At 45.0% G+C, this 25,419-nt stretch overlaps 1 protein-coding gene across 4 annotated transcripts; it reads left to right on the top strand.

Moving 5' to 3' along the window:
- Positions 1–6,278: 6,278 nt before the first annotated feature.
- Positions 6,279–22,373, top strand: meis3 (myeloid ecotropic viral integration site 3). 4 transcript variants are annotated; one of them, XM_035386250.1, is made up of 13 exons: positions 8,004–8,306; positions 8,787–8,905; positions 12,569–12,720; positions 13,220–13,397; positions 13,516–13,566; positions 13,785–13,835; positions 14,016–14,165; positions 15,098–15,209; positions 15,951–16,096; positions 18,477–18,553; positions 18,850–18,908; positions 19,607–19,693; positions 20,579–22,373. In XM_035386250.1, the coding sequence occupies exons 2-13, from the start codon at positions 8,882–8,884 to the stop codon at positions 20,767–20,769; spliced, it is 1,278 nt and encodes a 425-aa protein (XP_035242141.1). In that variant the 5' UTR covers positions 8,004–8,306; positions 8,787–8,881; the 3' UTR covers positions 20,770–22,373. The 4 variants fall into 4 exon arrangements, with proteins under 4 accessions (XP_035242144.1, XP_035242142.1, XP_035242141.1 ...); XM_035386253.1 differs by lacking the exons at positions 8,004–8,306; positions 8,787–8,905 and adding an exon at positions 6,279–6,355; XM_035386251.1 differs by lacking the exons at positions 8,004–8,306; positions 8,787–8,905 and adding an exon at positions 6,931–7,980.
- Positions 22,374–25,419: the final 3,046 nt, after the last annotated feature.

Here is a 25,419-nt window from a genome sequence, read left to right on the forward strand (position 1 = left end):
TGCACTTCTACTCTTCTCATTGTGTGTGTGTGTGTGTGAGAGAGAGAAAGAGAGAGAGAGAGAGAGACACTGTGTGTGTGTGTGTGTGTGTGTGTGCGTGCATGACTTGGATTCTCCTCTAAAACATCTGTGCTGGTGTCTGGCAGATGTTCTGTACATTTTGCCTCATTAATATTCTGTCTAATTTATCTTTTGCTTTGGAGGACCAGAGGTTTACAGATCATCTCTTCCTGTTTCCTGTCTCCACCAAGTCAGGCACAACACATCACAGCTCACTTTAGCTCATATAAACACACAAAGTCCATCCAGCATCAACTCAAAGCAACTCAACAACTCACAGGGTCACACCAAGAAGTCAGCTAATACAGAAGGGCCTTCCATACAACCAGCTTTTGCGTATCTGCAGAATTGGCTCCAGTGACAATGAGTTTGACCTCCGGTCAAGTAAACTTACTACAGCGTGGTTATCACAAGTCTGGTGACATTCAGCTCTCAAACAAAGGTGATTCAGAAGTCAAGGCAAATGAGCCAAACCATTTTCCAGTTTATTCAAAACAACATATAATCATGTGAGTCTCAAAATCAAGCACATAGTCAACAAATATGAGCAGATTTTGAACAGTCGCTTTATTGATAATTTTAAACATCCCCCCAAAATTGTTGGATGGATAAACTGGTGACATACACACCAGTAGAGAAACAGAGAAACTCCATTGCCTACATTCTTCTCTAGCTAAGCACAATACAAAATGCATTCATTCCACAACTTCTAAAGTGTACCTTATTAAACAAGTTCTTACCTGCCATTCTGACTGTGTGGTTTATGTTATCACTTCTCAACGTCCCCAACTATATGCTGGTAAAACAAAATGCCTGATCAGTGAAAGAATTACAGTTTGAATCACAGAGACGATATGAATTCTCCTTTGTTTGCCATTTCAGGGATGCTAAACACCTCGTGATTTAAAACTCAGCCGCATAGAGAGCATTGTCGCATCGTACGGGTGAGCAACTGTGAGAAACGGCTTCTACAAAGCATTTTTGATTCTGTGTTTCTCATAAGTGTGAATGAGGATCTGGGCCTGTCTTGTTACTTGAAATGCATCCAAATGTGGGCCACCTCTGAAACTTGTTTTACTCCAGTCTGCTGCTTCTAGGTTTGTAATGACCAATGTTTAATTTGCACAATGAGGATGTCTCTATATCCAGATGCAGTTTAACATTGTAATCATCAATGTTTCAAATGGGTGTTTAGGATATCTCTATATTTAGGTGCACTGGTTTTTCTAAACTGATTATTGGCATTTGCCCATTACTTTAATTTATTTCACTGCCACAAATGTCTACAGCCTACAATCAAAGGTTGCCACCAATATTCTAACAAGTCACTCAAATGTCTGTAGATGAAGTCAGATTTTAGAACAGTGTATGGTCATGCAAGTGACAAGCGGTGATAACAGCATCCGCTGATATGTTTTCTTGACTGCTTTTACATTTACATTTCTCTTTTGCATTTCTGCAAGAATCGAGGAAGGTAAATGCAGTTTTGTCTACCTATTCAGAGCGGCCAGCAGGCAGCATTCGTGTCACTTAGTAAGTATAAAGCAGGGGTGTCAAACTCCAGTCATTGAGGGCCCCAATATTTAGAGGTATTTGTGATTTCCTTTCAATCGGCAGCCAATTACGGCCTGGAGAAAAAGGCATGTGGATTTTTTAGCCAATCAATGACTTAAATGAACCATGGTGCTGACACACCCTGAAAACCAGCAAACACTGTGGTCCTCCAGGACTGGAGTCTGATACCTGCGATATAACTGGTCACACAATGACCTTGCAACAACCTGTATCCTGTAACTTTATGGACATTCCCTCACAAAGAAAATTTTATGAGGCTGTAAGACTGATAAAGTCAAAAAGGATTAATCACATTTACCTCAAATTACATGGTTTAACAGCCAGAGATACACAAGAAATGGCACATTTACGAGTTCAGTTTGTTTCTTCTTGAACGTCTGGCCATGCAGTTACAGGAGCAAAGCTTACCGCACAGTCTAAAAGCCAGGTGCCTGCATGAGTTCAGCAAATTAAAACCCCTTGCCTTCTGGGTGCCAAAAACAATCATTTTGCTATATCTTCCTGATAACTGGCAGATATAATTTTAAATATTTTAATTTTTGACATAATACAAGTGCTTGAATAGCAAAAATATGATGTCATTTCAACTTTTATGCTTGCCTTTCAGTTGTTTGCATTCTAAGCTAGTGACCTGTTTCACTTGTCTGCGTTGTTTTTGGTGGTCAATTTGAACCTCTGAGGGCTTCAGACCATCAAAATACAGTTTGCTCATAGCTGATCACCTTTCTACTTTTAAGACTGCAAGGTCCAATTCTTCCAACATCGCTATTGCTAATGCCCCTTCCAGCAATGCGGACCAGCTATTACTGGTAAGGTTACTAATACTACAAACTCCATCTCCCATTCAAGCAAATGTGATGTGTAACCTGATTGACTTTTATTTAAATTATTGATATTCCTATTTCAGATGACTCAGGTTGTGTGTCCGAACTTATTTGCGGTACATAATTTATCTGTAGTATACTTTTTTGTAGTTGCTGTTGACACCAGTCTAAGCAATTTTCTAATACTTATATGGGACCCCACATTTTTCTTTTAAGACTAATACCATTGCCTAATTCATCCTGCTGGTATTGCTGGGAAACTAGCATGCATTACCTTTTTTACACCATCTCGACCTGGGGCCTTGCTAGCTGTCCTCCTGCGTTTGTCTTCCAGTGTGAAATGAGCAATCACATGGTTTTTATTTCAAAGTCGCCGCCCCACAGTGTTTGATAAAATACTTCAGGGTTAACATGTCTGCTTTTCCAAGGTGGTGCATTACTGCCAACAAAGGGGGGGAAAGGCATTATCCCCAATGGGGCCCAAAATAGAAGGGCCAGTCCTGGGGGTGGGGCAAGTACCCCAAACCTGGCACATCAAACATGGCTAATAACCACAACTTAATGCTAACGCCCTTTTACAAATTTCACCAGTTAATCCTCAAATCCTGAAAATAGAGAATGCACACACAGGGTCTTTATGTAGGAGAGGATCCAGCTACAGGCCAGTCTTCACACCTTCTTCTCCTCTTCTTCAGTCTCTTTCTTTCTCTCTCCCTCCCTGTCTCCCCGCTCACTGTTTTCCTCTCTCCGGAATAGTGACAGGTAGATTAAGGGGCATGATAGATGCCCCCTCTTTCTCTCTCCTCCCTCGCCCCCTCTCTCTCTCCCTCTATCTATCACCGGGCTCTGTAATTGTGGGGCGTCAGGCTGGCACTGTGAGCCCCCATCCATCTCCTTAATAACAAACAGGCAGGGAAACTAATGGTGCCTCGGCGCAGAGTTAATCTCCATCTGTAAAGAGATGGGGGGAGGAGGAGGAGGGGAGTGGGAGAGAGGGAGAGAGGGATGAGGGACAGTGAGGTAAGGAGGAGGGACAGAGAAACAGGGAAGGAGGAGGAGGACGAAGAATAAAAAGTGTGGGGTGGAAATGGCGAAGACCTTCCGAATTTAAGCAAGTTGAGGAAACAGGCAAAACAGGAAGACATTGCAATAACTGGAACAGAGTTAATAACAGAGAGAGAAAGAGAGACAGAGAGAGAGAAATAGAGGTAGATGATACCGATGAAAGGAAAAGTAGATGGAGGGATGAAGGGGGACATGGAAAGAAAAAGGCAGGGGAGATTTATGAGCAGGCTGCTAGACGTCCCAGAAACTGGAGAGGCACGTGCTCATAAAAAAGCACTCTCCGTTTCAAACCCCCCCAACACACACACACACACGTACACATACATGAACACACACACACACACGCACACGGACACATACACGAACACACTCACACACACACAAACACATGCACATACACCTACACGCACGAACACACACACATGCACATACACCTACACACACACACACGCACATGTACACGTATACGAACACACACACACAAACACAAACACATGCACATACACCTACACACACACACACTCACACACGCACATACACCTACACACACACACATACACACACGCACATGGACACATACACAAACACACACACACACACACACACATACACACACACACACAGGTACATACACACACACACACACACACACTCACAAACACACCTGCCTTTAATCCCCCGTCTCTTTTTCAGGGAGCGGCGCTCTGTGACAGGCGGCCCCTCCGCTCTGATCTCCCCGCTGGGCCTGGCGGGGGCTCGGCGAGGGGTCACGGCGGCCATGTTACCTTTATGGCCGAGTCAATGGTGTCAACTAGCGCGGTGCGCCGGGGCGCTAGCGGCGGGGCGCGCGCCGCGTCGCTCCGAGGCTCACCCCTTCCGAGGGGGGACCCGGTCACAGCGCACTCCTCAGCCGCTCGTCGGAACGGACCGGCAGGGGTGACGCGTCCGAACGGCCAGGCCCCGCTTCCTCTCCCCCTCACGGGCGTCAGCGCCGAACCTGTCGATCTGCCGCTGGCGAGCGGACTCCAAAGCCAGCCGCTCATCTCAGCGCGCGCTCAGCTAATGCGTTCGTCACCATCACCTGATCACACGTCCTGGCTTATATTTTTAACTTTCTTACGCTGTTTATTTCTTGATTAGCACTTTAAGGGAAATTCAAGAACATTGCCATTGATTCATGTTAGTTACAGTACAAAACTTATGACATGTAGTCCAAAATAGCCCAATAGATTGTAGCCCTCCAGCAGCTAACTTGAATGTGTTAACCCATTCTGACAAAAAATTACGAGAAAATTTTAATTTTTTGACAAAAATTTAAAGAAAAGTTTTGGCCTGTGACATCACACATTATTCAACAAAAGTAGAGGATGACCTGCTAAGCTCAGATGTTGGGTGCTGGCAGACCATCCAGGTTTCGGATTTTACTTTTACAGAAGTATCTACTATAACCTAGACACAGAAAACCAGATTATTACACTTTTTTCCATATACAAAAAAGTATCATTCTAGCTTTGGGGACCAGATTTTCTAATTATTCAGCATGCGTGTGCATTTTGCATACACCAGTTATGCACTGTGTGCCCAACAGAGATGTATAACTGTATATGCAAAAGTGATGGGACTAAAACAGTGTCTGAACAAAAAGTATTCCTATTTGTAAGACTTGTATTTAACCCACTTCTTCAACATAACAGCCTGCAAATACAAAGTCCACTACAAAGAGTTGTAAAAACAATCGATGATATCCCCCTTTCTACTGTGCCTTTTAGGACAGCCCATTCTGAAAACAGCTGAAAAAAGACAACATCACACTAATGGCCCAATAAACTAGAACTGCTAAGGGACTTTTTATGGTGACTAAAATTTTATGTTCAGACACAAAATGCGGGCTTCATTGCGATTACAGTTGATTGAAAAACACAGGCAAATGGAGATTAATGGAAAAAGAAAGAGGGAGCGAGAAGATGCAAAAATGTTTCAATCACTCCACCCAAGCCCCCCCCCCCCCCCCCCCCAGCCCCAAACACACTCCCTCCTTTTTTATCATTCATCTCCCTTTCCAGTCACAAACAGCCCGTTTCCCCTCTCTCCTCCCCTCTTACTGTAGCCTAGGGCATGGCCTGCAGTCGCCTTTCACTTTGAAGGGCGGCCACCTTGACACTGACCCTTCAAGCAGGCACACACGCACATTCATCGACACGTGCACACACACAAAAACCGCACGCAATACCAACTGCCGAACAATAACAGACCATAAACAAACGAAGGCCAGCTGACCCGCAAACACCCTGCGACTCACTCCCCATCTACTAGTAACATGGACCGGAATGCGCTAGAAATAGGCACATACCGGTCCGTATGCGATCTAAAACAACACAGGGAGAGCTGGACTGTGGCTGCATTTAAGAATCCCCCTTGAAATATCTTGAGTAGCCTACACAGGATATTCATTTCAGACTAGTTAATATTCAACCTGCTGCACAACTGAAAATGGCACATTAAGGAATGTATACAAAAACATCCATAACTTTCATTAAGGTAACACCAGTCCTCTCTTGGAGCTTTCTTTAGCCATTATCGCGCCTATTAGCAGTGACCCTCCTGCGGTGTTGAAAGGCCGTAGTTCAGTTGTTGTTACAGCCTTCGCTCGCTGCGCTTCTGTCACTCTGCCTGCCGCCCGCCGCGCCCCCAGCTCCGGCCCAGTATGCTCGCCTGCACGCTGGCGATTGAAGTTCTGCCCTCCCGGTGATAGCTCACAATGGGTGGGGGATAAGGAGAACGTTTTGAATAATTATGATGTTCCTTAAGTGTAATTTACAACATAAGAAAAGGTAGGCCCTCTCGCCCTCCTGAGAGTTTTTTGGGACAAAGAAAGACTGAGTTTCTTAGGTTTCCCTTTATCGACCAAACTTCACGGTTACGGATCAGCCCATTTTTGCATTCCCCATGGTTAAGAATGTATGGAAGAGGGGTAGATGTAGTCTAATTATGAAAGTAAATGCAAAAATAACAATGTTATTTCGTGTTCTAGTCCTGATGCATTCAGGGTGGATATAGCCTAATGCCGAAGCCAACATAAGCCTAGCTATTTTGTATTCGTCGTTTCAAAACAAAACAGCAAAATCTTGCCGTGTTCCAATACTGGCAATAAGACGTAAAGTAGCGTAATACTATAAGCATGTATTGCTTATTCGGTAAACAAATTATACATGTATGTGGCTTACTACAAACAGTAGCTATAGCTTGAGGGAATGCCACTAAGCTCGCCTATGGGAACTTAAGTTTGCGCTTTTCAAGAACAAAGATCGGGACTGACTGGTAACAAAAGCCCCACAGATCGAACTGGTTCTGAAGTGACTGAGTGACGCGTGGCTGTCGAGACAGAAAAATGAAAACAAGACCTGTATCGAGAGTGCAATTTGCAGCGGCAACCTTTAATAAAGCCTGCTATAGCCCGACCCCCGGGATACAGCGGAGGTATCAAAGAAAGGCTGGTTATGTGGGAATTTCTGAGTGTTTTGGAAACAGTCCGCATAATGAATCCAGTTTTAGTTCTTTCAAACGAAAGGGGGAGTCTGTAGCCTATGCATGTGTGTAAGCCGAAGTGTGCGCCGTTGCACGAAAATAAGAGAGCGCGATTGTAATGCGTGTATGAGAGAGAAAGAGGGTGGGGGGTGAGAGACCCCACCGTGTTTTGACCCCCCAAACAACTCCCAACCTCCATCGCTCCATCCATCCCTGCGCTGATTTAAGGCTTCATCGCTCATTTCGTAGTGACAGATTCCAGCCATTCGCCTCAGTTGATGGACAGCGGGAGCGGCCAAAAAGCACGCTATTTTTCCGCACTTCACATCCTGCCTGGTCGCCGAACCTCCAGACACACCGTGCAATCCAGCGCGCTTGCAGAACCAACACCGCAGCCCGTGCAGGATTGTCGGGGCACGGCCTGACACGGAACTCGAACTACGTTGGATAGGGGAGTCTGTGGATACACCCCTTTATCTGGAATCTAATCAATTCAAAATATTTTATTTTACAATATACGCACAATCTTTCACATGCCTGAACCAGGCGATTTTATGTTTATATTATTATAACTGGCGATCAAAAACTATAAATTGCGACCGCTTCATTTACTCTCTTTAAGTGGCTGTTTTATAAGCGTAACCATTATATAGACGATAGACAAAATATGTATCACTCTTATTTATTTTAAGCGAAATTGTTAACCTATAGCCTAATACAGTGAACCAAAGGATACGTCTCATTAATAGGCAGTAAGATTTGGAGCACCTGTTATTTATTTAACCGGCGTTACAGTAGGCTAAGAAGGACCATATCATTCGAATTAGTTGGATTAGTTATCCGGATTCGGCTGGCAGAAAGCCTCAACTGGAAAGCCGCTATCTCGTCCTCCCTGGTACAGGATTGGCTTCCGTGTCGCATGGATAAAAGGGTAGGTCTGCTGTTCATGGTTGCTGCTCGTTTTAGAACACTCACTTTCTTAAGACTTATTATTATTATCATCACAATTGCCTTTTGAAACCTCAATATCATTTACTCTTTTAATAATTTGCGTAGGCTCATTTCTGTCGCCGTGGTTTCTTTCTCTATATTTCGTGCGACTTCTGCCCTTCGACATAACAACCCTGACTCTCGTTGCCCCGTCTTCCTGCCCTCTCTCCTCCTTGGCTAGCGAGTCGCTCCGTAGATTGTGCCCGGCCAATGAAGGGAGCAATCTGGCTTTGAGTTTGTATCAAGCGGTAGCAGGTTGTAGAGGAAGTAATAACACAATCCATTATTCTCTAAATGTATCACCTAACTTACCTTTAATTTGACATCTGAGCAATAATTGTAGGCTATATAATAACATGCTAATAACCAACGTAATAATAGCAGTCCCTTTGATCTTTGATTAAACTAGGCTAAATGTGTCTAATTTGGATTCTTGTACAGTATTGCTTTGGCCAATTGCTGCAGTTAATGTAATACTATTACCGGCTCCTTGTTTTGGCTGATCTAAGGCATGTATCTGTTATTTTCTGTAATGTCATACACGAAGCTACTAAAATTATTTAAAGCAATAAACTCTGGATAAGCGGACTATTACCTGGCTATAGCCTATTGGTGTGAAAGCGACAAGCCGTCACACTTTGGGATCGGTTTTGTGTGTCCGACGTAACTGTGAAACGGGAAATACAATGATAGGAAATAACTATTCGGCTTTTTTTTGTGTGTGCAAATCTTTCCCAAATGGCATAGATGCGATGCAATCAAATAAAAAGTAGAGATGGGGAGTGGAAGTAATAGTTAAACTGGAGGAATACTGTGACCTGACAGGGGTAAAGAAAGGGGAGATGGAGGGAGAGGCAGACAAGTCGGTAAGTAGGTCAACTTTTTTGCTACATTGGGTCGGTGACTGGAGCTGAGCGCGGTGCTAGACTTCATCGAACTGCGGCCTCTTGCCGCGTGGGCTTTTGGATAATTCTCGTCATACATATCTTCATATTACAAATCGTATTAGACATCTCTCTCATTCTTCCTCTCACATGAACAAACTTTAATATTGTATCCATCTTAAAACCCATCTTGTATCCATATATTAGTGACCACTAACACATTTCTCATCAAGTAAAAACAAAGTTAGACAATAACCTTATAATTTATTACAGACAACTAAATTTGGACGTTTTAATGGTTCTGAGATTTGCATTTTAGTGCAGGGAAAACCTACGAACTTTAGGTGTTGACTCATTTTATTAAAGGTTATTAGTGTAACTTTGACTGTAGCCTACATTATAAATGCACAATGTTATCTCTTTTCATATTAAGTTCATTTATAGACATTTATCGGATAACAACGTGTACCGTCCCTGTTAAATAAATAAATAAATCAATTATCTAAAATACTGATCAATTTTTTTCCGTAATTTAATTTGTTCGCATGAGTGCCCCGAAAATGTTCTAACTCCGGCAGAGTTTATTTAATTTGATTTCAAGTGAGATATGAATATAGCTGCACGGCAAAATCTTCTGTGTTAAATCCACTCTTATGGAGTACATATGATCCCTATTGGATTTAAGTAGGCTACTCTGTGAGTTGAATTACCGCACTGGGCATTTTACTGTGCGCTATCAGAGTAAAATTAACTTATCAGCCACAATTTCTCACTGAAAACCTGCAGTGCGCATACCTACAGATCTTGAACCTGGACCGTGGAGAAACTGAAACATTTATTAATCCATTAAATTAGGCGTATTTGAGAAAACAAATTTGGGAATATTTAGCATACGTAGTCTGCTACACAAAGGCTTGGATTCAGTCAACAGTCATCTTTTACTTAAACTAACAATTAAAAGCATTTTCCCCCACAAACACAATCAGGCAAGTTCAGCAATTACTAAAACTGACTCACCAAAACTAAGTTTGTGAAGAAAAAGTGTATTAGTTGGGTTTACTTGTAAATAAAAGGTAAGAACAGAATACAGGCCTAAGTCTTTAAAAATGGTTTAAAAGCAGAGGCCTCTAACGGTTTTGTCAATTCATGTCTTTTAATTGAGGCTATCTCACTAAAGGCAGACAATAGTTTGCATTTTAAAAAAGATCTTAATGGATGTGATATAGTTACACTGAACTTTAAGTATGGTTTATTAGCAGACATGCACAACTAACTATGTGATTGCGATTCTCCATGGGCAGGCTTAAGAAAATAGCCCATGACAAGCAGTTTTTATTCTTATGGATGCAATCCAAAAGCATCTTAAACTGGAAACTGCTTAATGAAAACGTTAAAAGAGGAAAAATAAAGCTCTTTAGTTTGATGTCGCGTGCGCGTGCAGAAAACAAATATAGTTTTCTAAAATGTGAAACACATCGAAACCGCACCAGGGTTGCCATTGTGACTGCATTTAAAAATGTAAAGTGTCAGTTTCATCGGGTTACAGTTTCTATCTGCGAATTTGGTATGATCTTACATCGCAAGCTCACATTTAAAGGAAAAATAAAGTGGATTTATTTTGCTCCACTTCGCGCTTCATCGCTTCGCACACATTTACAAAAGATCTGACAACTTTTTAATTACTTTCGAAATTAATCAATATTTTCAGTAGACTACTACCTTGAGGATGGAATATGCGAAGGGTCGGAGAGAGTGTTGAAGTTAAAATTAGTTGTATTTACATCTAAAATTTAAGTAAAGATTAAATAAAGCCCTAGGCTATATAATTCAAAATTTTAACCCTGAAGGCTATTGTATGACTTATTTACTTGTCATAAAAAAATTAGAACCCCAGTGCCTTCTAATTCTTATGAAAATAATAGTTTAAAAGAATAGATTTTCCTATGTTACCCAGGGACACCATTTCCACTTGTCATAAGAACAGCATACTGTTACTGCGAACTATTTGTAAACTGTTTGTATGGGGTGGCTGTTCCGAAAATTTCGGTGTATACTGTGAGCGTTCACTGCGAAAAAATTATGTCGTTAATGCACCGTACATTACCAAACTATGTGAAAATAAATTTCATTAAGTTAGTAAACTGTCTCCCCACTTATTAGTTGCAATAAGTATCGTTGCACCATCTGATTATTTCTCGTCCAGATAATTATTTATAATTAAACAAGCTTTAAATTTCAAGTACAAGTTAGGCTAGTTTGTTTTTTCAATGTTTTATCAACGATCTATTATTATTATTATTATTATTATTGTTATTATTATTATTGATGATGTTTATGTTTTCATGCCGTCTTACTATTATTACCGTGTAACGTGTTTTGCACATGTGTGGTAGTTTTCTCTGTCTCACGAGCCTTGAAAAGTCAGAATGAACTGGAGAACTCCGTTTCGGTGCTTTGACAAGGCGACGAATAGCGGCGACGTGCACGTTGTAAGTGGATACCGCTATGTAGAGACGGACTGATACGCCGTGTTCGTAGCAATTACTTCTAAAAGTACTGTGCCTAAACACTGCACGCAGGTGGATTCGGTGATCACAGGGCAACAACAGAGGCTCACATTTCTATAGCCTGCCGCTGGAATTACTACTAGGTTTACCACTAGTTCTAGTGCGGGTGGTGAATTCTTGCTACGTGTTTACTAGTGTGATTAAGCAATGTTCTGCGTGTGTCTGTACTGGAGGGCATGTCATAATTCAAAGGAATATCTGAGAGTGCCAGAAAAAAATGTCTCAGGTGACGACTATAATACTATTTATTTTAAGGCTGCAAGTATGAGTGTTTGCGTGCTGTGTGTTTGTATAGTGTGTGAGTAAATTAAGGAGTGAAGAGGATGTGTGTGAGTTTAGAGCTCATTACCGTACACAGACTGTGTGTCTGTCTCTGTGCTGTGTGTGTGTGCATGCATGTTGTGTATATGTGGGTGTGTGCGTGTGTGTTTGCACATGTACGCATGTGTGTGCATATGTAGTGTGTGTATGTTCGTGTGTTGTGTGTGCGCGCGTGTGTATGTGTGCGTGTGCACACGTGTGTGTGTGCGCATGTGAGTGTGTGTGTGTGTGCACATGTGTGTGTGTGTGTGTGTACGCATGTTAGTGTGTGTGTGTGTGTGTGTGTGTGTCCCATTGTGGCTTTCGTCTGCCATGAGGCAGTGCATGCAAGAACATCAAAGGGGCCCTAATGCCCTAATGAACAAGGAGGAGAGACGATTAGCGGCAGCTCCGGACTTCACCAACACAAACAGCACTCCTCCGCACATGCTCCTACCCTTCCTTCTTTCTGTCCGCACTCCTGCGCTCAGCGCGCTCTCTCTCAGACTTCCATATCTCCATTTCCTCATTCCTGCCTCACTCCATCCCTCCTTTCAGACTAATTCCGTACGATAGCACGCCGTTGAGATGACGAGACATTTTGGGTTGGTAAACAAAACAGAAAAGTGCTTCGTTCAGTTCAGAAAATGGTGATATTACCCAAACAAAACTTAATCCAGAATTTTCTACCTTAGCACAGTGCTTCTTTCTTTATATGAGTATAACCTCGCTTTTAATTTTTCTCTCTCTGTCTCTCTTTCTCTCTCTCTTCCCTCAGTATGAGGACCAGGTGCACTACTCAGGGCCGGAGGGAGAAGGCATCCCTATGGGGGGGTACAGGGACGTACAGGCTATGAGGTCCCTGCCACCCCCCCACTACGGCCACCCCCTCACAGACTCCCTCAAACACCACCGTGATCAGATCTACGGGTGAGCACTGCCAGCTTCAGCACTGCTTCCTATCGCTGCACCTACTGCACATGTCCATATTGTGTTGTGTGCATGCAAACACGCACACAGACACACACACACATGCATGCACACACACACACACATACACAAACACACGCGCACACACACATACACACACAGACACACACCCACGCACGAATACACACACACACACACACACACACACGTGCGCGCATACACATGCACACAGACACACATGCACGCACACGCGCACACACACAGAGCATACACTGAACAAAATGCACATAGTAAGTGCAGTGTACAACACACGTGTGCATATACCATGAACATGTTTGTCTGGGTATGTGTGTGTGTGTTTGTGTTCATGTGTGTTTCTGTGTTTTTGTTCATTATATGCACAAAGTATGTGCGTGCATGTGTGTGCGTGCTTGTGTGCATGTATGTGTTTATGTGTTTTGCACTACGTATGCTCAGAGTGTGTGTGTCCGTTCCACAGCCACCCTCTGTTCCCCCTTCTCGCTCTGGTGTTTGAGAAGTGTGAGCTGGCCACCTGCTCCCCCCGGGACTCCACCGCCCTGTCCTCAGCCCCGCCCCACCACCCCGGGATGTCCAATCACAGCGACGTCTGCTCCTCGGACTCCTTCAATGACGACATCGCTGTGTTTGCCAAGCAGGTGAGTGAGGGTGCTGTTGCAGCAGTGGAACAGCGCAGAGCAGACGCTGCTGCTGCGTTGTGCTGCATCGCCAGCTCCTGCTGCAGCCGCCATAACCGCCAATCTCCCTGTCTTTCAGATCCGATCAGAGAAACCCATTTTTTCCACAAACCCAGAACTGGACAACCTGGTAAAGCACGCACACATACATGCGTACGCACACACTCACACACAAACACTTGCAAACACGCACAGGCGTACACTGTGAGTACATACTGTACAACACCTACACACATAAACAAACACACAGCATGCACTCACTCACACACACACACACACAATATGATTTATATTTTCCTGGCTGCCTACTTTGGTTACCTCATATTCTCTTTTTTGTGACCCAATCAGATGATCCAGGCCATCCAGGTACTGCGTTTCCACCTGCTGGAGCTGGAGAAGGTATACACGCCTGCCCTTTTCACCCTGTCACTATGCCCACACCTGCCCTTTTCACCCTGCAACTGTCTCTGCACTGTCCTCACCAACAATGATCAGGAGGAGCACAAACGTTCCCAACAAGGGGGCATCCACGGGGGGGCGCCAATAACGTCTCTCCTCCTTCTGACTCCGCCCCCTCAGGTACACGACCTGTGTGACAACTTCTGCCACCGCTACATTACCTGCCTGAAAGGCAAGATGCCCACAGACCTGGTGCTGGATGACCGGGAGGGCGGGTCCAAGTCCGACATGGAGGATTTCACTGGCTCCTGCACCAGTCTGTCAGACCAGGTAAGTGACACGTCACCACATTAAGAAAGGGTGGGTGGAGTTGTCAGTCGAGGTGGTAGGTGGGGTATTTTGTTGCTTTGTTTTTGATTAGATTCTTAAGGTAATCAATCATTTGCTGCCGCAGACTTTTTTTAAAATAGTGAAATCAAATTGGTTTTAGGACATATTTTCCTGTTATTTGGAAACAAAGTTAATGGGTCTGCATTAACAAAAGGGACATTTTCTAAAATAAGAGGATTCCTCCTTCAACCCCACCTCCCGTCAGTTTGAGCCCTGAGAAAGGTCATAGTTTACAGTCCATAAAATGTGTTCATTGCCCCATTTTGGTTCCTTTACTAGAGAGCATTCCTTTTTATAATGCTGTGTTTATTATTCATAAAGTTTATTCATACAATCACTCAGCTCTACACTGTTTAAGCCAGTCAAAGTAGAAATTAAAATGTGTATCTTCATAACACTGAATGATTGATAATACTGTGTTTTCAATTGAGTTCTGGTTTCTCTTTAAAAAACAGTACATTTAAGATTTATTTATTCTTTAAGAAAAAGCTTAAATGTTTCAGAATCTCCTCGCTGTGAAGACATTTAGGCAAATGTGATTCCATATTACAATTCCATATTGGAAGAGTGCATCTCATTGATCTCTGACTCCACTGTACAAACATGCACATGCATATTAAACATATACGCAGTCCCCCCCGACACACGGCAGAAAGATAAAACTTTTATTAATGTAACTGTATTTGATAGTACGAGGTAGGCCTGGCATGTTGCTTGGTTACTTGTGTCATGGTGTGATGGTTTGAGTTTGAGGGTGTTGCTTGGCTACCTGTGTGATGGTGTGATGGTTTTAGTTTGAGGGTGTTGCTTGGTTACCTCTGTGATGGTGTGATAGTTTGAGTTTGAGTTTGAGTGTGCCTCCCTCCCTGTAGAACCCCTCCTGGCTGCAGGACCCAGAGGACTGTGTATCCACCCCCTCAGGTACCCCTGGCCCCTCCTCCTGTGGCCTGCCCTCACACTGTATCGACAACTGCAGCGACATTGGTACGACACACACACACACACACACACACATAGACACACACACGCACGCACACACACATAGACACACACACACACGCACACACATACATGCACACACACATAGACACACGCAAGCAACACACACACACACACACACGCACGCACACACACATAGACACACACACACACACGCACACACCCGCATGCACACGCATACATGCACACACACACACACACATAGACACACACACACGCAAACACACATACATGCACACACACATACACACACATGCAACCACACACACAATCACACACACACAAGCAACACTCACACACACACAGACACGCACACACACATGCAAGCACACACATGCATGCATGCAAACACACACACACACATGCAAGCACACACACGCACGCATGCACACACAGACACACACAGACACACACACACACACACACACATATATGTATATAACAGACACAGATGTACACACTCATACACTGAAGGAAGCTAAAATTAGCACTGACAGATGTCCAAATGTAGTATCAGTTTCCTTTGATATCTGCATCAGCATGTGTGTGTATAGTTTGTGCGTCTGTACTGCTGTCTGTACCTCTACTGTCTGTGTACTGTCTGTTCTTTTTGCTGTCTGTACAAGCAGTCCGTAGTCCTGTAGATCTGTGTGTGCTGTCTGCAGTTCTGCTAGCCCTTGTCAGCCCTGTTTGTATTGATCCATCGTCCGTGTGTCTGTCCTGCAGGGGACGGTATGGACGTGGGCGTGGCTTCACCCAGCACGGGCGAGGAGGATGAGAACGATCGGGACAGGAGGAACAACAAAAAGAGGGGGATCTTCCCCAAAGTGGCAACCAACATCTTGAGAGCCTGGCTCTTCCAGCACCTGTCGGTGAGAATGGGCTGCACTACCGAGGGAGGGGGGAGGAGAGGAGAGAGAGACAGAGGAGAGAAAGAGTGATAGACAGGTGAGGAGATGAGAGAGAGACAGAGGAGAGAAAGAGTGATAGACAGGTGAGGAGAGGAGAGAGAGACAGAGGAGAGAAAGAGTGATAGACAGGTGAGGAGCGGAGAGAGACAGAGGAGAGAAAGAGTGATAGACAGGTGAGGAGAGGAGAGAGACAGAGGAGAGAAAGAGTGATAGACAGGTGAGGAGAGGAGAGAGAGACAGAGGAGAGAAAGAGTGATAGACAGGTGAGGAGAGGAGAGAGAGACAGAGGAGAGAAAGAGTGATAGACAGGTGAGGAGAGGAGAGAGAGACAGAGGAGAGAAAGAGTGATAGACAGGTGAGGAGAGGAGAGAGAGACAGAGGAGAGAAAGAGTGATAGACAGGTGAGGAGAGGAGAGAGAGACAGAGGAGAGAAAGAGTGATAGACAGGTGAGGAGAGGAGAGAGACAGAGTGATGGTCAGCAGGAGGACTAGAGGACAGAGAGTGAGAAGGGAAATGAGAATGAAATGTCCGTCATTATCGATAAGAATCACGTTTTATTTCTTGCATTGTGTGACGATGACAATGTCCAATACTGTAGTACTACACACGGAGAATTTTAATTGACGCCATTGAAGAACTTTGAATTGAATGAAATTAAACTGAATAAAGCTGAATTTAATCAAATTGAGTTGTTAAAGTGGAGCCCAAGAAAACCCCCCAGTGAACAGTCAGTAGTAGTAGCAGTAACGAGTGTGAGATAATTAGGAGCTAATTGAAGCAGCGCTAACGACTGTGAGGACCTTAATTACCCACAGTGTTGCCTCATCTCCTCGGGAGAGAATGGCGGAGAAGCTCTTTTAGCGCATAATGAGTCTTCTCGGGTCCGTAAAGCGCGCTGGAGTTCAGCTGAGCTTCTCCCGCGCTCTCGTTTATGCCGTTCATGGGACTGTGCAATTCTTTTCCTTATTTTCCTTGAGCTGTCTTTGAGCGGTCTTGCCCCTGTCAGTCCGTGAGACTGAGTGACTGTGTGTACAGTGTGCGTAGAGCTCCTGATTAACGTGAGATTTTACAGGGGAAAAATTCAGCGTTTACTGGTACGGCAGCCAATATAGGACATTTTTGAATGTAGACCTTCCTGTGTGGGTTGTACACCAATCTTGCACTGATATGATGACGCAGGGGTACTCAGAAGGCTTCTTTCTTGAAACAAAAAACTTTTATTGAAAAATGATCTGTTCTTCGTACCAATTTTACATGAAACTTTGCGTCACCTGCGCATCAGCGTGTTCAACATCAATCAGTTACTGAAGGCCAGTACTGTCAGTCAGTTAGTGGCAAAGTGTACCACAATAAGCTGAGCTTTTCTGGATTTGCACCTGCCAGGCAGCTCCTCTTGCCCTCCTAGATTTTCCCTATTGTGCCAAAAAAAAAAAAGAATTTCCACAAGAGTAACACTATCTGTTTCTATATTTAGACACATTTGCTGTAGGTTGTAAATGAGAGAAAATGAGCAGAGGTACAACAGTTTCTCTTTCTGCCTATAATCTGCTACTGTGATAGCGCGTGAAAGTTTAAGAGCAGCAGTCAGCCTCGGGTGCAGCTGGATATTCTGTTAACCCCCCCCCCTCGTGACGGGGACTCTGCACAATACGTATCGAGTGACATGCTTGAAATTAACGAAACGAACCCGCACTGACGTGACTTTGCTCCCTGAACCTGCCCGCTGTCAAAGCCTGTTTCAAACTGGCACCATTGGTTCCCCTGGAGAAAGAAACAGTATTCCCAAACTGCAGGCTCGCGAGCAGCCCGTGTGTCCAGCCTTCTGTGAGCGGCTGTCTCGACGGGTCAGGGTCTGTTTTCGAATTGTGTCGAATTGTGCTGTAGTTTGCATTCGATGAGAGGTGGGGTAGGGACAGATGAGGTTGGCAGATCGGATCTCGGTCCTGTATGTTGGCCGCATGTCGTCCTTGATTACCATCACAGATATGCTTAAAAAATATTGGCCCTATATATCAGTCATCTGTCATATTGGTTGGGCTCTAGTACCAAATCAGTCACTGATGCTGTGTACTGTGACTGTGTACTGAGCCTGAGGGTTTTTTCACACTCGGAACACTGTATGACAATATACACGCCCAGCCCAGCTGTCTGCCCCCAGCATAGTGATCATTACAACCCTCGGATGACTAGATCCAGGGTTAGTGCTTGATCAGACATTCAAGTTTAAGTACGCTTAAAAAATATCAAGCACCAACAGGATATATCTCCTCAGGGAATGTTTTGTTTTGTTTTGTTTATACTCTTAGTCACCGTAGCGCGGTTCTGTGTGTCCCCCCTCAGCACCCGTACCCCTCCGAGGAGCAGAAGAAGCAGCTGTCACAGGACACCGGGCTCACCATCCTGCAGGTCAACAACTGGTCAGTACTCGTCCATCAATAATCAATGAGCCCCTCTCCGTTTACCCCTCAGGCAGCGCTCCGGCGCTCAGCGCCGGCCCATAATGCAATCTGTAATCACCGCCCGCCCCGACACAATCGATACCCTACAATCAATTATTACTCCGTGATCAATGTCGGGGCCCGTTGGGCCCGCGATTTATGAGGAGCAGGTAATAGGCTAAAAGGTCGTAAAATTTAAGGGGCTTGGTCTCCTTGAGTTCGGCCTTCGGCTTCACCCTCCCGTCTGCCTGTCTCCTGTCCCCCCCGCCCTGCAGGTTTATCAACGCCAGACGCAGAATCGTCCAGCCTATGATAGACCAATCGAATCGCTCAGGTAAGAGCCGTCCAATCGTGCGGACCTGTGGGCTGTGCTTTTTGCCTATATACTCCTGAGACCCGATAGTTAATTTCTGTCCCTTGTAGGAGACACGGGTCTCTGGTCTTAATCTCAAGAACTGTATATTCTGCTTTACTGAAATCTACACTACATGTGACATGCAATATAAATAAAATGAATAATATTTTGAAAATATTTTTAACTGCAAGACACTTGCATTATGTCAAAACAATTGAAATACTTGACCTTTTTTCTGCTGGGTATCAGGAGGATATGCTTATTTATCTGCTAACTGGATTTAAATGTAAAAAGGTGTGTCTTCTTGTTTCAGCAGGTATGCATTAGGCTCCTAATGTACATCAGCTAGTACTGTTTGTGAGAATAAAGGGAAAGGTTAATTACTCCAGAAGGCTTCCAAATATCCATAAATAGGCTTATTCAAATGCTGGGGATTTTTTTTTAGACATGCTTTATATCTATTCAGAGTTTCCTCTGCAGGGGTAGATTTGTTCTCTTTCTCCTGTGTTCATTTGCAGGCCTATCTTTACTTACCTCATCTATTTTTAACCATCCCTCTATCTCAACACTTGATCAGCTTCCTCAGTTGATCTTTACAAAGCCCCGTTACAAACACGTGCCCAGATCGTCTGACTGAAAGCGTGCTAATTGAACTGGTCCGTCTGTGTGTGTCTCAGGTCAGGGCGCCCCCTACAGTCCGGAGGGTGCGGCGATGGCAGGGTTTGGCCTGGATGGACAACCCCACCTGGGCATCAGGGCTGCAGGTGAGCAAGAGGACGGGGAGGAAGAGGAGAAACGGATGAGTGGGGGAGACAGGGGTGGAGAATCAGGCGGTTCAGAAAGTAAAAGTCTTCCCCGGTATTTTGTTCCAGTCACCTGGATTTGCTAATTAGCACAATTCTTCAAGCAGTAGAACTAATGAGTGAAATCAGTGAAAGAAACACGTGGCAGGACTTTTACTTTGTGACCCCTGGACTTTCCACCTCTGGGGCGAGAGTGGATAGAATTGCCGTCTGATGTGTCACAGTTGGCATTCCAGACTGCTGCCAGGTGACATGCTATCCTCGGCAACACTGATCCCAGATCAGTTCGTAAGGAGCATGCAGGGGGGCCTGCTGATCTGCTCACCTGCATAGCACTGATCCGAGATCAGCGTCTGTGGGGAGAATAGTGGATCAGCCATCCATCACTTGAATGGCAAATATGGAGGGAAGAAACCTGCAGTCATGAAAAAGAGCATGAGAGAGAGAGAGAGATGGATAGAGAGAGAGAGAGGGATAGAGAGAGAGAGCTGGGGGCTTTTTTATCAGAACATCCCTCTCCGTCATATGTCATACTCCAACATGTCATTCATCTCAGATCAAATAAAAATGCCATTACAAGGTAAAGCTTCATTGCTTTTGCAATATTAATTGGTCCTGGTCCATCTTTCCTTGTGATCAATGACATAATTACTAATTATAGATAATTAAGACACATTGATTTGACATAAATAACACACTCTGAAATGAAGGCACAGTGGTAATCTGACATTTCGTTAGCATTGACCCCAGACATGAGTGTGAATTGCAAGTGTTTATGAGGTTTAAGTGATGTATTTCGGTACTGTGTGCTTAAACAGTGCTTTTTCCTCATGGTTCTGTCTGCAGGGCTTCAGGGAATGACAGCTTTGTCCTCAGAGTACCCCGGGGCTGTCCTGCCCCAGCCGGGATACCCCCACGGACCTCCCTCCCTGCACCCCTACCCACCCCCCCATCCCGCCATGCTGCTGCACCCGCCACCCCACCCCCACCCATCGGACCCGCTCATAGGGCAAGGCCTGGACATACACGCCCACTAACCAGGAAGGGGGCGGGGCTCCAGTTGGGATGGAGGACATTGGCTGACAGGGTCCCACAGTTCACAGACATGCTCCCGCTGACTCTGCTATACACACGCGCACACACACACACACACACACACAAACACACAATTTAGCAGGACAGCTTGTATACCAACAAACCAGGAGTCAGTCGTCATAACACTAACACTAGCCCGGCCCAACGAAATGCACCAACACACTCTGTTCTTCCTTATGACTTGAACACAAGCTTGAGCATTTCTAACGACTCCCCCCAACCCATAAAGACTGCCCCCCTCCCATTGTGACACTCCTGGTCTCACATGGCCACTGCAGTTCCCCCCACAGCGCCCCCTCTGTGAGCAGCCCAGCAGACACACTGCAGCAATCGACTCTGATCAGGCTCTTCCCCCAACAGGCAAAGCAGAAACACCAGCAACAGGAGAAATAATTGTGCACTGTTAAGTGGGCCCTACCGACACCCCACAGGAGCATTCCCCATCAGCCACCCGAGTTTTAACGCTGGTGGCTTGGGAATAGCAGTCTTCCATTTGCCACAGAAAGGGAGGAGGGGCTGTGAGATTGAGGAAGTGAGGGGGGAAAGGGGGAGGAGTTTGATGCTCTTCCTGGAAGTGCTGCCATGGCAACTGTCTGCTGATTGGTACACAGCTCCATTCGGTCCTGGTCTTCCCTCACTGTACCGCAGACTGATAAGGGTCCGCAGCAGCATTCACAGGGTGCAGTAAAACAGAACAAAGACGAGCGGAGGATCAGCCTGCCTGTACAGCATTCACCTCTATGCCATGCACACACGTATTATTTAATTAAATTTCCTTTTATTAATGTATTTTTGTATATATATCTATATATCTGTGCAGCAGCATTATGAATCACGGTTGTTTCATGGTGCGGAGTGAATGCCGGTGCATTTTGAAGTTTCACGGGTTTGCTTTGTTCGTGTCTTTCATTCTTTTATTTTTTGGTCATTTTTGAGTTGAAGCGGTGCGAGCCCAGGCGACGTTGCTGCAAAACGTGCGCGTGGCGTTCCCGCGCTCTCCATCCCGACGCGCCTTCCCGCGCTTCGGAGAGGCCCTCTAACCACCTGCGTCGGATTGACGCCTCGGCCGTCGCAAGAGCAACACGGCTACCGTTCCCCTGGAAACATGCGTGTACTTGCCGCTCACAGCTGCCTGCCGCACTCACCGGCCAAAGCCACGCTTACCTCGGCACTTCCCACTCAACACTCCCACACCGGGGACGAGCCGGACCTCCGAATTCCAATCGGGGGTACAGCGCTGATCCCTCTGCTGGAGAGGCAGACGCGGCTTGTGTGTGTTAAACTGAATGGCATGGAGGACTCAACTAAAGGCGACTTGGAGGACTGAACTGAAGGCGGCTTGGAGGACTGAACTGAAGGTGGCTTGGAGGACTGAACTGAAGGAGGCTTGGAGGACTCTGTGTGGTGGACAGTTGAAAGACTCAGTAGTGGATGATGGCCTTTTTGTTTAATTTTATTTCTGTGATTTAAAAAAAAAAACATTTGAAGATGATGTTAATGGTTATAATTATGATGGTAATATTAAAAAGAAAGCATTCTTTTTCAATCTTGTGTAAACTTTCTTTCAGAAAAGGTGTATCTGTGTTGGGGATGGGTGTGGGTGGGGGATCAGTAACGGTGCCAGTATAGCTCATGGGAAAAAAAGGAGATAACATTGTGAATGCTGAAAAAAATGGCTGTTCACTATAACGCTAAATACATTTGATGATAATCATAGTGAGTGTGGCATGTGTTTCTATCCATTAGTTTATTAGTATGCTTTTGCATGGGCGACTGTTCTTATTTTTTGGTTGCATTTGTTCTGTTTGAATTTCTTTTAAGCGTCTCAGTGCATTTCTGAGTCTCTCTTCTTGGCTTTTTCTTTCGCTCGTGTTTTTACTTCATTCGTCCCTCCCCTCTTCCTCTCCCCTGTCTTCAGCATTCCTCGCTTACGGTCCTCATATCTGTTGCCTGTCTGCTTCTCTCTCTCCCTCTCGCTCTTTCCAGAGTTCAAATTCAAGCCAAGGTAATTATTCATTGAATGTCAAACATGAATTCAAACATATTTGGCCTGACCAATCCCGCCCCCTCCTCCCCTTTGCTCCCTCCCCTTATGATGGATGCAGGCTGCAGAAGAGGTCAGAGTTCAGCCAGGGGTCAACAGGAAGTGGCCACGCTCTTTGACCCTCGGTGGCGACCCGAGACACCGCGATAGCCTCCACTTTAAATGCTTTTCCTGTTCGCGCGTCCATCTGTTTGTCAGTCCGCCGCTCTGGTTCGAGGGGGTCAGCGCCGTTTGACACCACTTCCAGTCCGCTACAGGACAAACGCTCCCTCTGTAAACAGCCCCTGCCGCGGCGAGCCGAACGCCGCCAGGCCCCGCCGACGAAGGCTAAAACCGTTAGCGCCCAGCGGTATCGCTACGGTAACGGTGCGTGCGGGTGGATGGAGAGGCGGGGGGTTCAGCGGATGAGTGGTGACACTATGGCGGGGTCACCCAGTATCACCGCTGACGCTCTGTAGTATAACAGGGTAGGGGAGAAGGTTAGCGTGTGCGTTTGAGCGTGCGAGAGTGTGCGCAGGCACGCATACAGGGGTGCGTGCACAGACATTCCCTGCTATGTGCTGCGTGTGAGCGTGCAGGCACATACATTTGTATTTGCTGTTATGTATTTGTGGGTATGTGCGTGTGTGTGTGGTGTGTAGTGGCAATGCCCACTTCTGTACTGTAGCAGTGTAGCATAATGCAGTGTTGAAATAATGCATGTGTGTATGGATACGCTTTTGTGAAGGAACTTGTATGTGAATGTGTGACGGGTGTGTGTGTGTGTGTGTGTGTGAGACAAAGCAAGTGTGTGTATGTGAGTGCGAGTGTGTGTGTGAGAGCTAGTGTGTGAGTGTGTGAGTGTGAGTGTGTGTGTGTGTGTGTGTGTGAGTGCGAGTATGTGTGTTTGTGTGTGCATGTGGCTGAGAGGGGAGCTGGAGGAGGGGAACTGGTGATCATTAATCATCCAATTACACACCTGTCAGACTACAGACAAGGGGAGCGAAGGCGGAGAGGGCGGGGAAGGGGGAAAGAGAGAGTGAGAGAAAGAGGGAGAAAGAAAGGGGGAGGCCGTCAAGCTATTATACCTCTACAGTGCGCAGTGGGCTGAAAAGAGAGAAAAACAATGAAGACAAAGACACAAACAAACAATAAAAGAGAATGATTGCGTCCGAAAGACAAAAGCAGGGAAGAATCGACGCATATGGTGGAACCAAAGAATCGATAGTGCTATTGATCACCCGATACAGTGATCGACACATTTTGGTGTGGCTTCCGTGTCACTGTAAACAGAGTTTCCTGTTATTATTTTCCTTGGGGAGGGACAAATGTATGGAATGGCAGCTGGATTGTGTTTTAATGTGCACTGTTTTGGCCTCGTTCGGAAAGAGGACATATTAATGACAAACACTGTGCAGTATAAATTAGAATATATCGAAAGGTCTTTCAGTTAAGCATTTGGCTGTGAAATGTTTTGCATATAACTATTGTTACTTGCTTCCTTATATAAATTGTACTCATTGTAACATGGCTCATAGTCGTATGTAGCTGTTCAAAATGTAACAAAATAAAATCAGAAAATTGTATTATTATGTAGACCCAGATGTGAAATGAATATGTCAAGTAATCAATCCATACATGATTAGCTATTGATGTGAACCCACGTTGTTGTTGCCATGTCCCGCACTTTATTAGTTATTCATTACTTTGTTATGCTTATGCTTTGTTGGGTATTATTTTCAGGAATGTGTGCATGAGAGTGAGAGAGATTGCACATGCGCAAGAGAGAGAGAGAGAGAGAGAGATTAAAAGCGAGAGACTTATTTTAAAAGCACTTATAAAAGCTGTCAATAAAGAACACAAATAAAGACAAAAGGGGAGAACCGAGAGGGACAATCTGAGCAGCGTAAAACGAGTGGTAGAAAGTGAAAGAGAAGGGAAAGAATGAGAAAGACAAAGACAGATATCGCCCTTCTTTGTCCTCGGTTAGGAGGAGTGCGTCCCGGCGTTTCTCTGCTAGCCCTGGCTAACTGCCCCGGGCTGCAGCCATCTGTGTGCTGACTGCCCCGCACGCACGGCCTGTATGTCTAATTTATGGATTCGCTGTATGCTTATTGTATTTTATGCATGCATAATAGATGACGCATGCATATCAAAGAACCCCGTCACATTGGCAAGAAGACGACGGGCGACCCTGTATTTGGGCACTTACATATTTTTCAAGATTCCAACTTTGAAATGTGTTTCAAATTGTGCTTGTTGGATAAGGTGTACATTCTCTGGCAGTCATGCCCTGATCTAAAAATTCTGAATTTGTGCCAGATGCTCAATTAGGGAAATTTGGTGGGGCGTGTGATTTAAAATTCAGAATTATGGTCGTTCCATATGTTTTGGAATGTATGTGAATTAATTTGAGTTTGTGTGTGCGTGAGTGTGTGTGCATGTGTTTGTGTGTGAGGAAGAGATTCTGTGTGTGCTTGCATGAGTGTGGGTGTGCATGTGCTTGTGTGTAAGGGAGAGATTCTGTGTAAGTGCATGCTTGCGTGCAAGCTCAACATGTGTTATAAAA

Source organism: Anguilla anguilla, chromosome 12 (assembly GCF_013347855.1).
Source record: "Anguilla anguilla isolate fAngAng1 chromosome 12, fAngAng1.pri, whole genome shotgun sequence".
NCBI classification, from domain to species: Eukaryota; Metazoa; Chordata; class Actinopteri; order Anguilliformes; family Anguillidae; genus Anguilla; species Anguilla anguilla.